This window comes from Symphodus melops (assembly GCF_947650265.1).
Source record: "Symphodus melops genome assembly, chromosome: 22".
Taxonomy (NCBI): Eukaryota; Metazoa; Chordata; class Actinopteri; order Labriformes; family Labridae; genus Symphodus; species Symphodus melops.
Window position 1 is genome coordinate 18,389,139 of NC_136712.1, and position 19,594 is coordinate 18,408,732.

The 19,594-nt window shown below is 41.4% G+C and overlaps 1 protein-coding gene across 1 annotated transcript; it reads left to right on the forward strand.

Annotated features, from left to right (window-relative positions):
* On the forward strand, positions 1 to 5,444 carry LOC306818147 (NXPE family member 3-like; the record flags this gene model as incomplete). The annotated part of the gene is made up of 7 exons (XM_079335522.1): positions 1 to 26; positions 1,688 to 1,829; positions 2,629 to 3,120; positions 3,724 to 4,019; positions 4,277 to 4,347; positions 4,604 to 4,810; positions 4,891 to 5,444. The coding sequence occupies exons 2-7, from the start codon at positions 1,707 to 1,709 to the stop codon at positions 5,442 to 5,444; spliced, it is 1,743 nt and encodes a 580-aa protein (XP_079191648.1). The 5' UTR covers positions 1 to 26; positions 1,688 to 1,706.
* Between the last annotated feature and the right edge of the window lie 14,150 nt (positions 5,445 to 19,594).

The following is a 19,594-nucleotide window of genomic DNA, read 5'->3' on the forward strand; positions in this document are numbered from 1 at the left end:
ATCAAAGTCAATATTTAGGCTGAGAGGTAGGTGGACATTCTTCTCAGTTGTGTCATAAATATTTGTTTTTTTCTTTGTGTTGATTTTTCATAGCTGGCCTGAATACACTCTTTTCTTTAGAGAAATCAGTTAAGTGTTGTTGTCGAGTGATTGTGAATCAGGAAGTGAGATCATTTATATAGTTTATAATTTACTTTATTGTGAGTTTTAAATGCATCACTTAAGAAGCTCTCAGCCCGTCCGACACACGTTAGTGTGTATTTTCATGTATTCATCTATCTTGGTCATTTTTGTGGATATAACATTTTAAATCTGTCTCCCACATATGGGAGTTACTCTTTTAGGTAGAATAGACTGTCTTTATTGTCATTATGTATTTGTACAAGGAAATTCAAAAAGGTCATCCACAAAATCACCAAAAACTCTCCTTCAGGTGTATTTGCATATGTGTACAGCATTTACTTAGGTCGGAGGTATAGTATAAAAAAAGTGTCTTGCCAGATTGCAGATACTAAATAAATACATAAGTAGTTATTGCACATCCCAGGCAACAGGTAATATAGAGTATTTGTATTGGAAAAGGTTAGATTGCATTGCATTTGTTTCAATTTGCATGGACCTGTGTGCGTGTGCGTGTGTGTGTGTGTGTGTGTGTGCGTGTGTGTGTGTGTGCGTGCATGCTGTGTGTGGGTGTGGAGAGAATGGGAGGGTGAGCACTGGGGAAGAAGCTGTCAGCTGTCCTTAAACCTGTTTGTCTGAGCTCTGTCATAGGGCAACGTGTCGATCAGATGACAGCTGTCCATTACGATGTTTACCGCTCTGTTCAGGACTTGTAAATGTCCTCTTTTAGGTCCATAGAAATGTAACTTTATGTAAAATCCCTTAAGAATATTTTAACAATACGCTCACTCATTTAGTCAGTCAATTACTCTTTATCATTTTTCATCTCCCCATGGGTCTGACAAGGTGTGTGTGTGTGGGTGTGTGGGTAGGTGTGTGTGTAAGGATTTAATCTCATGACATCTGTGCTAACTGAATACCACATCGGATGTGAACATTGTGTGTCTTCGAGTCACAGACAGACTTTACCTCTTTCATCTCGAGTACAACCTACATACTGCAACACACTGGAGCTGTCTGTCCACATGAATGTTAAAGTAGGATTCAAAGTGTCACCATGTTAGATTGCTGAGATAGAAGCTCATAATATCAACAAAACATTGGCTAACTTATCATGGCAATAAAAGTTACATTTGGAAATAGCAAGAAACCCCATCACTAATGCAGACCACTCTTGGTTGTGACACTGTGTGGGGTTATGCTCGGTGGTAATTGTTGCGCTTACTTTGCGTCGTGGTTCAGTGACATTTATCAGTCTACATAAAGGTTTAAATTGAGTGGATTTTTTTGTCCATTTTCAGGAATAAAGGAATATGAACAGTGTGTCATTTGCAGACAGGCTGTTGATCAAACAAGGTCAATACACATGGAGATAAGGGAAGTTTGTCTATCAACAAGGCCAGTAAAAAGATGAGAGACAACATTTCCACTGTACCTGGTTATAAAGTACACAGACACTGATGAGAATGAAGATGAGATTCTCTCGTGATGCATTATGCAAAAAAAAAAAAAAAAAAACTAACAAGGAGGCCCTTAACTATGATTTTTTGTGTTTGTTTTAACCCAGTACCAGAGGAGATCCAATCATGAAGCTGAATGTTTGTACAAAACTGAACGTCAGCAAAAAACTTCTGAAGTGCTTCGCCGTCCTTCTTTTTCTGGCTGTGCTCGTCTCAATCTTTAGACAACGTCAAATGGACCTTCTCAAGGTGAGATTCACATTAAAATCAGTTTCTTTGTTGGACCACAAGGGGAAATGTGTTTGCAGCAGGTGCACACACAAAACAAAAAAGAGCATTTTTCTTACACTTTTGACAAAGTCCAAAAGCTCCACAATAACAATAGCTTTTGGCCTTTGTGTTAAAATGATTTAGGCTACTTCATGGACAGGCAACATTCTTGGCCAACCCTGCTGCAACCCCCAAGTCTTCAACAACTATTTGCCAAATAGTCCAGAAGCAGGATATAGAATAATATTAAGATAATGGGCTGTCTATATAGACTTTAAAGAGGTTTATTATCCCCCCTTTCCACCATCAGTTCATTGTCATATTATTTTGTAAACAAAGGTTTTCCTCCTTGAATAAAAAATAATCAGCACGCTCTAAATTCTTAATAACATCTTAGTCCACATGAAATGCATGACACACTGTTACGGATGTCGTGGGCATGCCAAGTTAAAAACGATATCCTGGACAGGTAAAAATGTCCTTCATAAAGTCGTCCACTCAGATGCTTCTGCCGGTCAACATCGTGGGAGCACTAGTTCGGTTACTTCTGCAATCGCACTAATCTCAAGTTTTAAAAAAAACAGTGTCAGTGTTGCACAATGATGTCAAACAGAGGAGAAACACGCGCCCAGTGTGACAACCCAAAAACTCAATTTTCCCCTTTGACACATCAACAATTTAAATCTGGAAAAAGTTTTACAACAGTGTACAGCTGTTTCACTTAATTTGATTGTTCAATGCATTTTGCCACTGTTCATATTTTTCAACCTATTGCCAGCTAAATCATCAAGAACACTCGACCATCATCCTCAAGAAAGTGACCTCTGCTCCTCCCTCTGCTCCTCCCACGGCTCCTCCCACTGCTCCTCCCACTGCTCCACACGTGCCTGATGCCTTCTGCACCTTCAAGCCACTGACTTCTGCTGATGCTGAGGAGGAACGTCTCATATTGGACTCCATTGCTTGGCCTGAAACTCCACCTCTGCCAGCTCCTTTTGTATTGAACCGGACAAGTGATTCTGCCCACAGCACCTTCACCATTCTTCCAGGGAGGGGTGGAGTAGAGCGGCACGTAGGAGACCAGCTGGACGTCATTATACAAATATATGACTTCCAAGGTAACCCCAAGAAATCTGGAGGAGACGCAATAGTTGCCCGGTTGCACAACAGAGCGTTTGAAGCAGGTGTAGCTGGACGAGTGGTGGATCACCTTAATGGCTCCTACTCTGCTGCATTCCCTTTACTCTGGGAAGGAAGCGCACAGGTTGAGGTAGAGTTCAAGATTTTCTTCTAAAATTATATTGTAAAACAAATAGCAACAAAAGGACACTTTCACCAACACTTAAATGGTATTACTGTCAAATAACATTGCAGAAGAAAATACAATCTCACTAAAAATAACCTACATTTCATTGTAAGGCTGCTACTTTAAAACACATAGTTACTAACATTAGCTAGAAAACGCCAGGAGGCTAAATCACTATGTTTTGCTGGTACTTAGGTATGTATAACTGATAATATTTTATATGGACACTTAATACTGGGCTGATGCTCTGCAGACTCCTGCTTCTCTAAAATCGTCTGTGGGCCAGTGATTGGTGTCTGGATTGTTGTTGGTTTTACACCGCAGAGTTGATGGTTGTGTTTAGTAGTAAAAAACTAGTTTTACTTAGACTCTGGGTATTATGTCTTGGTTTCATTTACAGAGGCTATAGTCCTTGTTGCAGCGGCCTGGGATTCAAATATAACTGTGTCCCTTTGCTGACATCCCCCACTCTGTCCTCCCAACATTTCCTGTCTGTCGTCAACTGTCTTATCTAATTGGCATGGCTTCTATGTTTTACCTTTAAACTACTGTTCTCTGTTCCATCAGGTGACGCTCGTCCACTCAAGCGAAGCTGTCACAGTCCTTCGTAGTCTGAACAGAGAACATCCTGATAGGGTTCTCTTTAAAAACACCTTCCGCACAGGCAAAATCTCTGAAAGCACCATCTGTAATGCTTGCCTTCGTCAAACCAGCCAGCCACAGTGCAACTACACTGACCTCCGCACAGGTGACCCGTGGTTCTGCTACAAGCCAAAGAAGCTGAGCTGTGGTTCCAGGGTGAGCCACATGAACACAGGATACAAGAAACTACTCAAGGCCGAAGAGGAGAAGCTTTTCCAAAGGTGAGGGAGCACTGAATTCTTTATCCATCTGGTTCACTTAATACATAAATATTCCAGGTTACTGTACATCTCCAGGTCCAAATAGTTAATAAAAACAAACGTTTATGAGTAAGTCTAAAGGTGTTTGTTTATATCTTTAAAGCCTAAATATGTAGGCAGAGTAATTAGATGTCATTTAAGCTTTAACTTTTGATTGATTGACTGTAATTATATCAGTGTGTGTAAAAGACACTATTATAATGAAACGTTTTATACAGGAATGTCAACCTAAAAGTCTTCATTCAGGCTTCAGGACCAGCCAATGTCATTGTGTTGCCACAAAGGAAAGGTAAGCATGCATTTTCCTCCTTTCACCAATAAAAATTAATGAAGTAATTGAATGAGTTCTAATTGAGAGTTAAAGTGGCTTCAGAAAAAGAACACACACCTTACTCTATGGAAATAGTTATAAGTTCAGAGCAGTATCAAGTGAGCCAAGTCAGGTGAAAGAGAGACTGTGGTTTTGTTCTTTTTAAAGAATCTGTTGGCGATAAGTGATTCCTGAAATAACCCTTATCCTTGTTTATGTCTTTAACTCCTCTCAGGTCAAACTGGGGTCAGTCAAGGCAGTGGGAAGTCTGGACCCCCTGGATATTACTACCAAGGTGTGTGGAGATCACTAGGTGGCACCAAAGTTTACCAATTCAACAACTCCTCTGCCATCAGTCAGTGTCTGAAGGGAAAGGTGGTCCACCTGTATGGAGACTCCACCATCAGGCAGTGGTTTGAGTACCTCAGCACTGCACTACAAGGTAGCTGATCCACAGTTACTTTAGGCAAAAGTTTGATGAATTCATTGCAGCTTAATCTATTCTTTTTGTCACACTTTCAGATGCTAAGGCAGTAAACCTGAATAGTCCGATTCCGGCTGGACCTTACATGATATGGGACAATGCCAACAAAATCATGGTAACATACCGCATCCATGGACTCCCTCTTCGTATTTCCACAATGCCAAGCAGTAAGGAGAGTTACGTTGCCAATGAACTTGATACGCTAGTTGGTGGTACCAACACAGTCGTAGTTTTAGGAATCTGGGCCCATTTCAGTACTTTTCCAATTGAACTTTACATCAGACGGCTTCAGAGCATCCGCAGGGCGGTGGTCCGGCTGTTGAATAGGGCTCCGGGAACGTTGGTGGTCATCAGGACTGGTACCCTCCAATATCAGCACCTTGGAAATGTGATAGGCAACGGTGACTGGTTCACGTTTCAGTTGGAGAAGGTGCTCCGAGCCGTGTTCAAAGGACTTAATGTCCAACTGGTGGATGCCTGGGATATGGTTCTGGCCCATTACCTGCCGCACCGCATCCACCCATCGCCTCCTATCATTAAGAACATGGTTGACGTCCTGTTATCCTACATATGCCCACAAAAGAAGACCTAGTTGTTAATTTCAATGAAGGAATATGGAGCAGTTAAGCACTGCAGAAAAATGCAGTTCTTGTTGGTAAGGGTTTGGCTTCTTGTGTGATATTAACATCAAGGGTATGATCGGATTGTCCCTCCTATCTACTTTCACTATCCACTTTACCTTTACACCGTGGAAAATGTCATATGGTTGAGGAAAGGTGTTAGGAAAATTTCCCTTTGGTGACGTAATAATGCCATGACGGTAGAGGTTAGTGACGTGAGTCTGCCGTGGTGAAACTACACTTTTCAGAAAATGGACTACTTAAAGTTCATGAAAAATCTTTAACCCAGTGAAAACGTCACAGGGTTAAGGAAAGGTGTTAGGAGAAATCATAAAGGACCTAGGAAAAGGCGATCCCATTGTTTTGACAATCCGACCACACTTTCACTAGGTGACGTCATGATAATATGACGGCGGCGGAGGTTGGTGAAACGAGTCTGCCATGGTGGAACTACAGTTTTCAGAAAATGGACTACAAAAAGCTCATCTAAAAATGTTTCCCCTGAGCCTTCTTCCCTTTGAAATAATCCTAAAAACCACGGGGTGTGAATGAAAATACAAGGTAGGCTTTATAACGCCTGTTATGAATTGACGCTATATAAATAAAGATTGATTGATTGATTGATTGATTGATTAGATACCAGGAAACTTCACTTTGATGGTTAATAAAAAGAAAATAAATGCAAAGGCTGAAACTAGTTATGAGTCAGATAAATATTTAAACCAAATGCAGATTGTCTCCACATTTCTCCTCAAACAGATAGTTTTCATGAACCTTCGGATGCACGAGTCGCTTTAAAAGATGCAGCTGCAAAGATTTGTGGGCCGGCACTTTCTTATCCCCGTTGGTAAAGGATGGTCCAGTGTTTCCTGTGCTAAAGAAGGTTATAAGCATTGACCCGACTTTCCTTAAATTTTAGAGAATTCAAACCGCTCTTTTCATGGTCGCCACTGAAATGCTTCAGTTGTGTTGTTTAAGGTGAAAAGGATAGAGAAAGGAGATCGGAGGGACAATCCAAACGAACCCCAAGTCCGCCATTTTTTCTGTCAATATGGTTCTGCTTTTTGATCAAATCTTGAAAAAACTCACTGATGATCACATGGTGTGTTTTAAAGGGAAATAAAAACAGGTTTGCAAATATATGACTTAAATGAATATTTATTTTATTCTGAAATACATTAAATATTCTGTAATAATTAAAATAAAAATCACATGGAGTAAATGGTTTGTGAAGAATGTGATTAGACTAACTTAAAGAGATTACTGCTAGCTGGGTATCCTTCATTATTAATGATTTGTGAAAGGATTACTTTGGCAATGACCTCGTCTGACACAGTTTTAACAAGATTAAAAGCAAAGTTTAACTTTGAACCGTTTTTATCGTCAGCCAAAAACAGAAAATCTTTATCTTTGTGGCTACTGTGGTGGTTGAATCCGCACGCACTGGGCCCTCAGTGTGTGCACCGTCTGTATTGACCATAATAATATGTACATATTAGGGAAATATAGTTATAAAGGCACCTAAACCCTGGAACACTTTCGCCGGGTGATTTTCACCCGAGCAAAAGTATTTACATGATTTTCATTATGTTGCGTTCGTCTGAGTGCCATGGGTCACTGGGTGATTTTCACCTGAAGTAGTTTCTCTCTCCTGCAGCTGATCATGTGTCAAGGAAACTGTGCCTTCACCAGGGAAGTCTCAAATGTGCCAGAAAAGGGTGGACCGATAATTTTTCTTTTTAGGTTTATGTTTTTTTTCCCCTTAATGTTTCTGTAATTTTGGAGCGTTTTTATAGGCTTCCCCCATGATGCTTCTTTTCATTTTGTTAGACATGGCTTACTTGGAACATTAAAGAACACTGTTCTAATTATATCATGAATTGTCATATTTTGATGAAAAGTAATTTTTCATTGGGTATATTACATCGGGTAAAAATCACCCAGCTTTAGTGATGATGTTACTAATTTAAGTGAGTGTTCGAAGGTTAATAGACATGAGTGGGAAAATGATTGATCAAGATCAATAGTTTAATGATGATTAATGATGTTTGTTAAACTCAAATGATAATACAGATCAATGAACTCAAAAACAATTACATATTTGACGATCATTTGACAGAGGCAAAATTGGAGGAAGAGGGTTCAACGATAATATAACTACTATACTAACTATATAAAACCGGGGACAGGCCTTATTTAATCAGAATATAACTGTCGCTCCTTCTTTGGCATAGAAGCAGCCTCAACTGCATCCAAAGAAGGGATTCCTGATGATCGGAATCGACCATTTCAATCGGCAGAGACTTAATTGAGAATGAACAATTATTTATTAACAATGAAATGTTACAATTATAGAATGAAATGTTCAGTCTTTTGGGGGCTAGACTCCATCATGACGACTTCATGACCTCTGAGGGGTGATGAGGCTGACACAGGATAGGATGCCCCCTTTGGACTCATTACACTGGTGGGGGTGAAGAGGATGGAGGCTGTGATGATGAGTGGGTTTCAGCCTGGCCTGGACTCTGCTGAGCTGGATGGAGGCGACTGGGGTGGAGCAGTATTGCAGTCTATGCCTGAAGCAACAGACTGACTTTGAAAGGGAGAGAGTTTTAAGCGTTTTGACAGCAGTAGGTTGATTGGTTGAGAAAGTTTGTGGCAGAGTCTGGCTGGTTAATTCCAGGCTGATACACGCCCATGATCAGCTGATCACCAGAGAGAGAGAGAGAGAGAGAGGTCGTAGTAGGGGGTGTGGTTTAAGAATAAATGAAGAGGTGAATAAATGAAAGAATTACACCAGTCTTCCTGTCTGAACTTACATGGAGCTACATTAAAACACTTAGCAGCAGTACCTACTAAGATGCACAAGCCCTATGGTAAAAGAAGCCAGTTTTGTGTTGAATGACATGTAAAATAAAACTGGTGCCGTTTGAATACATTTTATGATTAGAAAAAGGTGTTATGTTGAAGAGGAAATGCTGTAAAATTTTGGTGTTGATGTCTTTATAAAGATTTGTATATTTTAGTATATTACATTTTGTAGAGGCCTTAAGTAAGCATAATTAGGAGCATGGCATATTATGCCAAAGATTGGTGAACAAATCTGTTTGCTCTGTGTACCATAGTATGATTAAGTGAACTTAATTTTGTGTTGTTGGTTCCTTTGGGAGATTTTCTTTCATTCATAAATTTTTCTAATAAATCTGGTGTTATATTATTTCAATGTTTGCACTTTTTATAGATTTATTCAACCGTACTGTTGTGTCTTACAGAAATGGTGGGATGTAATATCTCTTCAGTGAAAGAAAACCTACTGCCATGAGACACCCTACAACTGCAGCTCTTTATTGCCACCTACAGGCAGAATAGACAACATAGCAAGCCTTTTAGAAGTTAACACCCTGGCTTAAACACCACACATCATCGGCTCATTTGTACACACTTTTGTGTGAAAATTGTTTTCCAATGCTCCCCGGAGCCTTACTCTGACCCCTGTTTCCCTTTAAGGTCAACCCTTTCTTTTTATAAAGTTCAAGAATAATACAGTGATTAAGTTCTCTTAATCTGCTTTTGTACTGTAGCCACAAAAGGTGTAGCTACCTGTAACATGTTAGTTTACATCAGCTCTGTTGGCTGGTTTATAAAAAGGTAAACAAAAATGTTAACTGCATATTACCTCTGCAAAACCCCAACATAGTTGGTGCCCCGTGTGAGGCGTGAGATAGACTGGTATTCCTGAACGCCTAAAGCATTTTATTGTACCGTAAATTCCGGACTATAAGCCGCTACTTTTTTCTCACACTTCGAGCACTGCGGCTTCTACTCCGGTGCGGCTAATACATGGATTTTTTATGGGGGACAATGAGCTTCTGCCGCAAAAACATTTGACTTCGTCACGTCGGATCTTAATATCAGTCATTTTGCGCTTCATGCACGCACCCTCATGATGGAAAACACACGGAGAAATACATATGATGTAGCTTTCAAGTTAAAGGCGATCGACCTGGCTGTCAAAGAAGCTAACAGAGCTGCTGCACGTTAAGATGACACTGACAGCGACAACAGAGACTGAGGAAGTGAGTAATGAACTCATTCTGAGGCAGTGAATGGATGGACTTTTTCTTGTGAAATATATTACGGTCATCTTTTTCATCAGCCGTGTTACAGACACCGTCGGCTAGGCTTCGTATTGTAACGGTTCATGTTGTAAAGTCAGTAGTTGATAATGTGTTCATAATTCCGATTATGTGGAGAGTCAGTAAATGCACCAGCGAGAACGTGTTGAGTGGCTGTATGAGAGAACGCTGGGGGAGAGAGTTGGATTGTTACGGCAAGTTATGTGTTGCTCTCTGCTGTAAACGGCGTGGTCACGGCCGACAGTGATCGCGTTATTAAAAGTTATTATTTGAACGCTCTCGTCGTCCTTTAACGTCCGTACGGACGCTACAGTATTTGCGGATGTTACCGGTAGCCTACGTCTGTGTAAATAGCTCTTGTTATAGCGTGGACACCTGCGGCTTATAATCAAGTGCGGCTTATATATGTACAAATACATTTATTTACTTATTTTTAGCCGGTGCGGCTTATATCCAGGTGCGCTCAATAGTACGGAATTTACGGTAATCTGATTTTAGCCAATCATTCTGACCCAAGAATTTTATTTGAGGTTTTGGAATCAATTACCACCTCCTCCCCTTCTTATTTTACTAATCCTTCCCAAGATCTTTCTGAGACGTTTTTATCTGATTTTACATAAACAATCAAGGACATTAGGCAACAAATCATCCCCCCAGACCATATTTTAGACACCCCAGCAGGGCTTTCACAGTTATTTTAGCAGTTTAGGAGATAAGAAAGTGCCGCCCCACAATTCATTTCGAAAAAGGAAGGTGGGACTTAGTGATAAAATGACAGGAACCGATACAGAAATAAATTTAGTGTGGGTCTTTTTATTCCCCGACTATATAGCATGGCTTGTAAGAAACTCACATTTCAATAAATGCTTCAAACAATTCACCTAAGTCAAGGTCGGAGTCTAGACATTAAAGAAAAATGTAAAGACAACAGTAGTGGCTCGTTTCTGAACAAAGAAAACAAATGCAATTCACATTTTTAAGCCACATCATTCGCCGCAACCTCCGTGAAGTGCATTACTTCAAAAGATATTCATAAAGACAATGATTGAAATACATCTTTAACAGTGTATACAGTTTCATATGAGCAACAAATACAGTACATAGTATAAACAAATAAACTCACTTTAATTCCAGTGTGCAGCCTGCACCTAAAGACACACACTCGCTGATCTCAACTCCGCTTATGTTCCCTCTAACAGGTATTACCAGGTAAGTGCTGATGTAATTTTCATAGCATCTGATGTAAATTCATTATTAACAGGTACGGTCAGGTACAATAACCAATGTAAACAAAGTCATTTACAGGAACATTCTATCTAAACAGGAAATAATAAATAAAGCATGTACTGTGAAAACATAAAGCTATGATAACTAACAGAGTTATGTTGAATTAATCGGTAAAGAATGAGGCGTTTTTAGGAGATTGTTGCCTCGTTTCCTGGAATGTACACAATGAATTATTACCATCTTAAACCAGTGTTTATTACAGGATACTTGACTGAAGTTCTCAGTTATAATAGAGGTTTTTCTTTGTCATTCAGCTGTAGATTCACTACACTTACCTCCTTATTTCCAATGGTACTACATACAGTAATAATGAACCACAAATACCATGCAATGACAGGACATACAACAACAATAGCTGACAGAGAAACAATGATGAAAACTAAACAGGTCCGAGCATTGAACCCTGAGGGACCCCACAGAAAGGGGAGCTTTTTTAGTATTTTCAGTTGTAGTGTGAGCAAATGCATTCCAACCGCATGAATGTTTAAAATATCTGGGGGGGTTTAAGTACTTGGACATACTTATTGGTCATTCCTTGTTGTTAAAAAAGTTTTTTTTTTTTTTAAATCGTTATTTTGTAAAAGATAAACATTTTCAAAGCACAAAGAGTAAGGCCTTAAACCTGCTCATTTGTAATGAATTGGCTCTATATACAAATAAAGATTAATTGATTGACCTATTAACCCCCTCACTGAACAATGCACATCTATTATCCCTATTGGGTGCATACGTAGGACAAGAGACTGTCAATCATATTCTTAATAATGGGATGTCCTGGGTGAATGTTGTGAGGAAGGTGGTGGGCCAAAGTCATCCCCCAAGCGTCCACTAGTCGAACGTTAAGCCCTCTGAACATAGCTCTGAGCACCTTGTCCAGTTGAAGTGCGTACCAGTCACTGTAGTTTAATGCTATAGAAGGTGATACCTCTCTGAGGTTGGCAGACTTGATGACCACCTGCGTGTCTGGAGCCCTGCTCAACAGACGAATCACCGCCCTGCGGATGCTCTGAAGCCTTCTGATGTAGAATTGATTTGGGAAAGGATTGAGGTGAGCCCAGATGCCAAAAATTACAACTGTGTTGGTGCCACCTACTAACTCATCTATTTCATTGGAAATGTAATGCAGCTCACTTGTTGGAACGTAGATGAAACTAAGAGGAGGACCATGGACACGGAACGTCACCAAGGTGTTTCTTGAATTGTCCCATATCATGTAAGGTCCTGTTTGCTTCGGTTTATCCCGGTTTATCTCCTTAGCATCTGAAAGTGTGACAGAAAGAACAAGTTAAGCTGTGATATAAACACAATTAAACTGTTACCTGAAATCTCTGTGGATCAGCTACCTTTTAGTGAAGCCTTGAGGTACTCAAACCACTGCCTGACGGTGGAGTCTCCATACAGGTGGACCACCTTTCCTTTCAGACACTGAGTGATGGCAGAGGCGTTGAAGTGGTTGACTTTGGTGCCACCTAGTGATCTCCACATACCCTGGTAGTAATATCCAGAGGGTCCAGACGTCCCACTGCCTTGACTGACTGTGGACCGCTCTGAGAGTTACAGATCAAAATAAGATTTAGGTTATTAAACTCATTGTTGTATCATTTATTGTTAACAGATCCCCTAAAAAGACCAACACAAGGTGTCGCCTTTACTTTGCTTATTTTACTTGACACTCAAGATGACGTCATACATTTACACAAAAAAGCATCCATTCAATTTTTTCCCCTGTGCAGTTTAGTGTATTTATTGGACTTGTTATAGCTGTCGAAAAATACACATTATGTGCTGTAGTGATCAGCAGCACAGCGTACGTCTCTGGTGCATGTGTTTATTGTGATTAGGTAAATCAATCTTACATGAAAATGTTAATTATTTAAAAGGTAAACATTTAGAGATGTTAAGTAGTTTAGTATTTTTAATAGTACACTGGTAATGAAAATTAATCTAGTTTTGAGTGTGAATGAAGTAAAGGCTTGCAGTTCTATCTCAGTGTTGTATAGAAGCTGGTTAATTTATTGATTGTTGCCTTATAATGGTATATCCTTTCTACAAGGCAAAAACTGTTCCAACAATGCTCTCGCTTAAAGAGGAAGGTTGTGGATGTTTTTTTTGTTCAGACATATGTGTAAGGGTAGATGTTCCCTATACAGATCTTAACAGCCAGCACCCAGCTGAGCCGTGAGATCCACCAGGCCTGCCACACCTACACCAAAATGCCCTGTTGTGACAAGCCCAATAGACAGCCAGGCGTACTGCGCCCAGCGCCGACTGACGCGTCACATGCTGTCAGTGAGACGCTTCTGAAGAAGGCGAGAAACATGATGAACGTTTTTGAGCTGCAAAGAGGAAGGTTGTATGCATTGCTTTTTTTCAAGGTCACATTGAGACTTTTTATTTAAGGTGGAAGTAGAAAAACTTTTACCTTTCCTTTGAGGCAGCACAGTAAGACTGGCCGGTCCTGAAGCCTGAATGAAGACTTTCAGGTTGACATTGCTGGATGGAAAAACTCAGATGATAAAGTATCTTACACACAATGCAATATGTAAACTACTGTTAAATGGGATTTATCAAAAGGTAAAACTTTAGTTTTATTAAAAGACTCTGCCTCCATATTTAGACTGAAAAGTTACACTTCAGATTTGTGGTGATGAGAGTCAACTTTAATTGTTCAGACTAAGTAACTGATATATTATCTTACACTGTAAACATCTGAAGATTTTATCTTTGCCTCCTGTAGTTACAAACTCAACATTTTCCACCAGGTGATACTTTACTCTTTGTTTATACTCATCACATGTAAAACTAGATGCATCATTTCTATTGCTCCGATCCCTCACCTTTGGAAAAGTTTCTCCTCATTGTCCTTGAGTCTTACTTTGAATCCGGCTCTCATGTGGCCAACTCTGGTATCACAGCTCAGCGTCTTTGGCTTGTAGCAGAACCACGGGTCACCTGTGCGGAGGTCAGTGTAGTCGCACTGTGGCTGGCTGGTTTGACGAAGGCAAACATTACAGATGGTGCTTTCAGAGATATTGCCTGAGCGAAAGGTGTTTTTAAAGAGAACCCTATCAGGATTTTCTCTTTTCAGCCTGCGGAGGACTGTGACAGCTTCGCTTGAGTGGACAAGCGTCACCTGACAAAACAAAACACAAGGGTGTTTAAGTTATAGCAAACATCCCAGGCCATAGTATTGCTCCTTGAAACTGGAGCTCCTTGATTTGTGTATCCACTTGTTTTTGTTGTGATCCAGCACCCTCTTAGATGTGTGTCTGTCAGTCATCTGTACAGTCACGTGCTATTGGCCCTGGGAACAAGTGGAGTTCTAACAAAGGCTCTCATTGGCTGTTATAGGCTGACATGAGGTGTCATTTAAAAGGTCAGCAAAACAAGAAGTAAGTCGGGAGAAATGGTTTAGATTCCATGTGTAGCAAAGATCACTAGTTCCCCACAGGTTTCCTCCTTATTATTTTACTGCACCTCACTTCAGAACACTTCCTGGTTTCTCCCTCCTCCCTGATTGCATGTGGTTGCACTGTCACTGATTAGTTCAATTGCATTCACCTGTTCACGGCTTATTTAAGATGGCACTCCTCATCACTCACGTTTGGATCTTCACATGGGGTGGCAGTTCAGAGCTGGTAAGGTGGTTTTTCCTCATTACTGTTTTTTAGTTGTCTAGTCTACTTTAATTTTGCTTAAGTACTTTATTTCCCTTTAAAAGAAATTCTAAGTTGAACAGTCCTGTTTTAATTATTCTAATATTGTGTTATTTTGTCTTTCAGAGCTGCACCAACATTTCATGTGTTTTTTTCTCCTGTGGTTATTATTATTATTTAACCAAATAAACCCCTTTGAACCTGCTACGGTCTCCAACTCATGCATTCTGGCAGATGCCCATGGTGATAGCCCTCTCCCCCTGAACCCCCTTCAAAACATGGTCCTTCGAGCCGGAGATTGACTGTTTACTATGGATTCCTCAACAAACAATGAGTTTTTAAGACGCTCTGAGCGTACCCCTCGCCTTCCAACTTATCTTCAGGACTATGACGTACAATATCCTCAAGTTAAAGGTGCGTCATGCCAAACTGAATGTACCCATCCGGTAACAGACCAACCACAGGAAAACACACATGAGATGCAGGACAGACTACAAGAGCTCCAGAGACATGAAACAGACGATAAATATGAAGAGCATTCTCCACATCCTGTACCAACTGATCAGACTGAACTACTGAAAGAACTGCTTGTAACTATGAGGAATGTCCAAAGTTTCATGGATAGATCGTGTACTCCATATTCCTCAAAATCCGCTTCATCCTCAAGAAATCGACCCTATGTATGTAGCGAACCAACAGTTTCTCCAGTTGATCAACAGAATGTCAGGTCTCTGGGTGCTATACCCAAACAGTACCATTCCTCCTCCTGTCCACCAGCGGTCAAGCGTCATCCTGCTGCTGTTTCTTCTGCCCTACCCCATATCCAAAATGTATCAATCCTGGATGCTGCAGTTCCTTTAACTGGTTTACCTCAACCTATCCTTTTTGCAGAAGAATTGCCAAGATCCAGCCTACCTGCCGCACTCCAAGATTGCAATCCTCAAGTTCCTAGTTCTGAGCCATTGAATCCTTGTTTTAACCCTACACAGCCTCTAGTTCCCCTTTCTCCCCTGCCAGATATTTCATCCTCAGTTCTTCAGCCCCCTATATCTAGTGCTCACCAGGAGCAGAGACTCTTGGCGTCCACTGCTGGCCGAACTCATGTTTACAAAGTTGAAGGTCCATCTTTCCCCGACCTAAGAAGAGAAGATGAGCTGCAGTACAGAATGTTACGTATGGCACTAAGTAATCTCCTAGACCCCAATGAGACGGAACACTTCAAATATCACATTCTTCTCGATCATCTTAAAGTGGATCAAGCCAAAAGACTGGCACTTGCTTTCTCCTTTGCTCCTGACCCTTATACACAAGCACTCAAAGCACTGGATGAACGATATGGACAGCCGAGACAACTGGCATTGAAAGAACTTCGAAACATCATGGATCTTCCTCCCATAAGAGCTGGTGACGGCCACACTCTGGATGACTTTGCTCTTCGTGTTCAAGCACTAGTAGGTCTTCTGAGCACAATGAAAAATGAAGGACATGCTGAACTTCTCTGCGGGTCTCATGTAGATCGCCTCCTAGAAAAACTGCCAGCAGAACATTCCAGTCGTTTTAAACGCCATGTATGCCGCAATCAGGGTGTCCTAACATACGATTTACAGATGTTTTCATCCTGGTTACAAACTGAAGCCCGTTGTCAACCTAGAAAGGAAAACTCCATCCCATATCTCAATCAACAGAAACAGCCCTATAAGTCAATACCAGCCATGACAACAATTCTACATGGAATAAACAAACCCAATGAGACCAGACAATCATCAGAGCTCTTTCAGAAGTCTACAGCAACTTGTGCATATTGTCATTCAACAGAACACCACATCAGCAGATGTCCAGAGTTTACTGTTATGACCAAGGATCAGAAGATCAACTGGATAAAGGAGAACAGACGTTGTTGGCGTTGTGCTCGGACTCATCAATCTGTAAAGTGTGATCTAAAGAAATTCTGTGCCACCTGCAAAAGGAGACATCTGCAGATTCTCTGTGACGTAAATCAGAGAACCAACAACTTCCCTGGTCCTGCTGTCAAGACACTGTACCTCGACAGACCAGGTGACAGTAATGGTGTCCTCCTGAAAGTCGTCAATGTGATTCTCCGCAATGGTGACCGAACCTTAAAAACATGTGCTGTTCTTGATGATGGTTCACAAAGAACAATTCTGCTCCAATCAGCTGCTCAAAACCTTCACCTGGTTGGACAATCAGAAAAATTATCACTGAGAACAGTTCGCCAGGATGTTGAAACTCTTCATGGTTCATCTGTCAGTTTCCAGATCTCTCCTGCTGCACACCCAGAGAAGACCTTTACCATCCAACATGCTTTCACTGCAAGCCAGTTGGCACTTTCCGACCACACTTATCCCGTACAAACCCTCCAGCGAAAATACAAGCATCTAAGAGACATTCCGCTACCATCCATGGAAAAGGCATCACCTCTACTGCTCATTGGCTCAGATCACATCCACCTCATTACTCCTACAGCTCCAATCCAGTTAGGCCCTTCTGGATCCCCTGCAGCTGTCAAAACTCTGTTAGGATGGACACTCCAAGGTCCCATCAGAGAAGTTCAGTTGCGCAATTCCTCAGCATCTACCCAATGCTTGTTCTTGTCCATCGGATCCCCTGCAGAAGAGTTGCGCTACCATGTTGAAAAACTTTGGAAACTTGACACCCTTCCTGTACACAGTGAGAAAGTTGTCATCAGGTCAAGGCAAGACAAACAAGCCATGGAACTTCTTGAAACATCAACAAGAAGAATTCTAGTTAATGGTGTTCAACACTATGCCACTCCTCTTCTCAGACTAGCAAACTCACCCCTTCTGAATATACCTCAAACAGCAGTAATGTCAAGACTCCGTAACACAGAATCTCGACTATTCAAGGATCCAAACAAAGCAAGCTCATACTGTGAGCAAATTTCAAAGCTAGAGGAAGCTGGATATGTGGTGAAGCTGACCCCTGATGAAGTTTACAACACCAAAGAAGCTTGGTATATTCCTCATCACAATGTTACTCACAATGAAAAGGATCGGATTGTTTTTGATTGTTCATTCACTTTCCAAGGACAATGCCTTAATAAATATCTCTTACCTGGACCTATCCTGGGACCATCCCTCCTTGGTGTGCTACTACGCTTCAGACAACATGCTGTAGCAATAAGTGGAGACATTAAAGGCATGTTTCACCAAATCCGCCTCCTGCCCCAAGACAAGCCCCTTCTTCGATTCCTCTGGCGTGATATGAAAAAGGATGTTCCTCCAACAGTGTATCAATGGCAAGTTCTTCCTTTTGGTACCACCTGTAGTCCCTGCTGTGCGATTTATGCCCTGCAAACCCATGTGAAAGATGACCATCAATCAGACAAAGACGTGCTGTATTCAGTAAACAAATGCTTCTATGTCGATAATTGCTTGCAAAGTTTTCCTTCAGCTGTGGAAGCTCGGACCCTCCTTGATAAACTAAGAGCCACTCTCTCAGCAGGAGGCTTCGACCTCCGTCAATGGGCAAGCAATGATCCTAATGTCATCAACCACTTACCTGCAGAAGCAAGGTCTGAAAGCAGTGAACATTGGCTGTCTGAAGAAAGGGCTGATCCCCCGGAGCGCACGCTTGGACTGCTCTGGAACTGCAAACCTGACCGATTTGGTTACAAATTCAAGTCTGTGGAGACACACCTCATAACCATGCGGCACATCTATAGAGTCTTGGCACATCTGTATGACCCTTTAGGTTACCTCCTACCTTTCACAACTCGTGCAAAACTCCTGGTTCAACAACTGTGGAGGAAAGAGAGGGATTGGGATGATCCCCTCCTTCCACATGACATTCTTACAGCTTGGAATTCCTGGGAGCAAGAACTACAACACCTATCTCAAATCACCTTTCCTCGCTGTTATACTTCCAAGAAGATGGATACAACAGAAACAATTCAAGACATCCACATCTTTTGTGATGCTTCTGAACAAGCCTACGGAGCGGTTGCATATTTGCGATCAGAGGATTGTAAAGGCCAAGTGGAGCTGAGTTTCATACTCGCTCGTTCCCGTGTCTCGCCAAAACGGCAGCTGTCAGTGCCGAGACTGGAACTATGTGCAGCATTATCCGGTGCTCACATCTGTGACCTATTAAGAAAGGAACTGACACTACCAATAAACAACATAACACTTTGGACCGATTCAACAACTGTCCTTCATTGGCTGCAGGCAGACTCCTGCCGATTTAAAGTGTTTGTAGGAGCAAGAGTGTCGGAAATCCAAAATCTTACAAACTCACATGATTGGAATTATGTTGATTCAGCTAACAACCCCGCAGACGATGTTACAAGAGGCAAATCCTTGCAAGAAATCCTCAGTCCTGGCAGATGGACAAATGGGCCATCATTCCTGTATGAATCATCAGAAAATTGGCCCAAGCTCAAATCTGCAGAACTGGATAGTGATCAAACAGAGTTGAAAAGGTCTCACTTTTGTGGTGTTATCAAGGCGATTGCTGATGCTTCTAATGGTAATAGCTTCAAGACTTTTCAAGAGCTTCTTGATGCCACCGCCAAAGCTCTCTCTGTTCCAACATCTGGAAATCCATCAGCAGCTGACTACCTGAAGGCAGAACAGGAAATTCTGCGTAACGCACAGTTGGAAAGCTTTGGTGAGGACCTAGTTTGTCTTCAATCAAGTAAACCCCTTCCCTCACATAGTCGCTTACTTTGCCTATCCCCTGAGCTCTGTAGAACCTCTGGACTCATTCATGTGGGAGGGCGATTAAGACAAAGTCATCATCTCGAATCTGTATCGATGCATCCAATTCTACTTGATCCTACTCACTATATCACAGGATTGATCATTCAAGATTATGATGAGAAATTACACCACACTGGTTCAGAAAGACTCTTTGCTGAGATACGTCGAAAGTATTGGATCTTGAGAGGACGAGAAGCAGTGAGAAAACATCAGCACCGCTGTGTATCATGTCAGAAGTGGCGTGCAAACCCAATCATCCCAAAAATGGCTGACTTGCCTGCTGCTCGTCTCAGGCTTCTTGAAC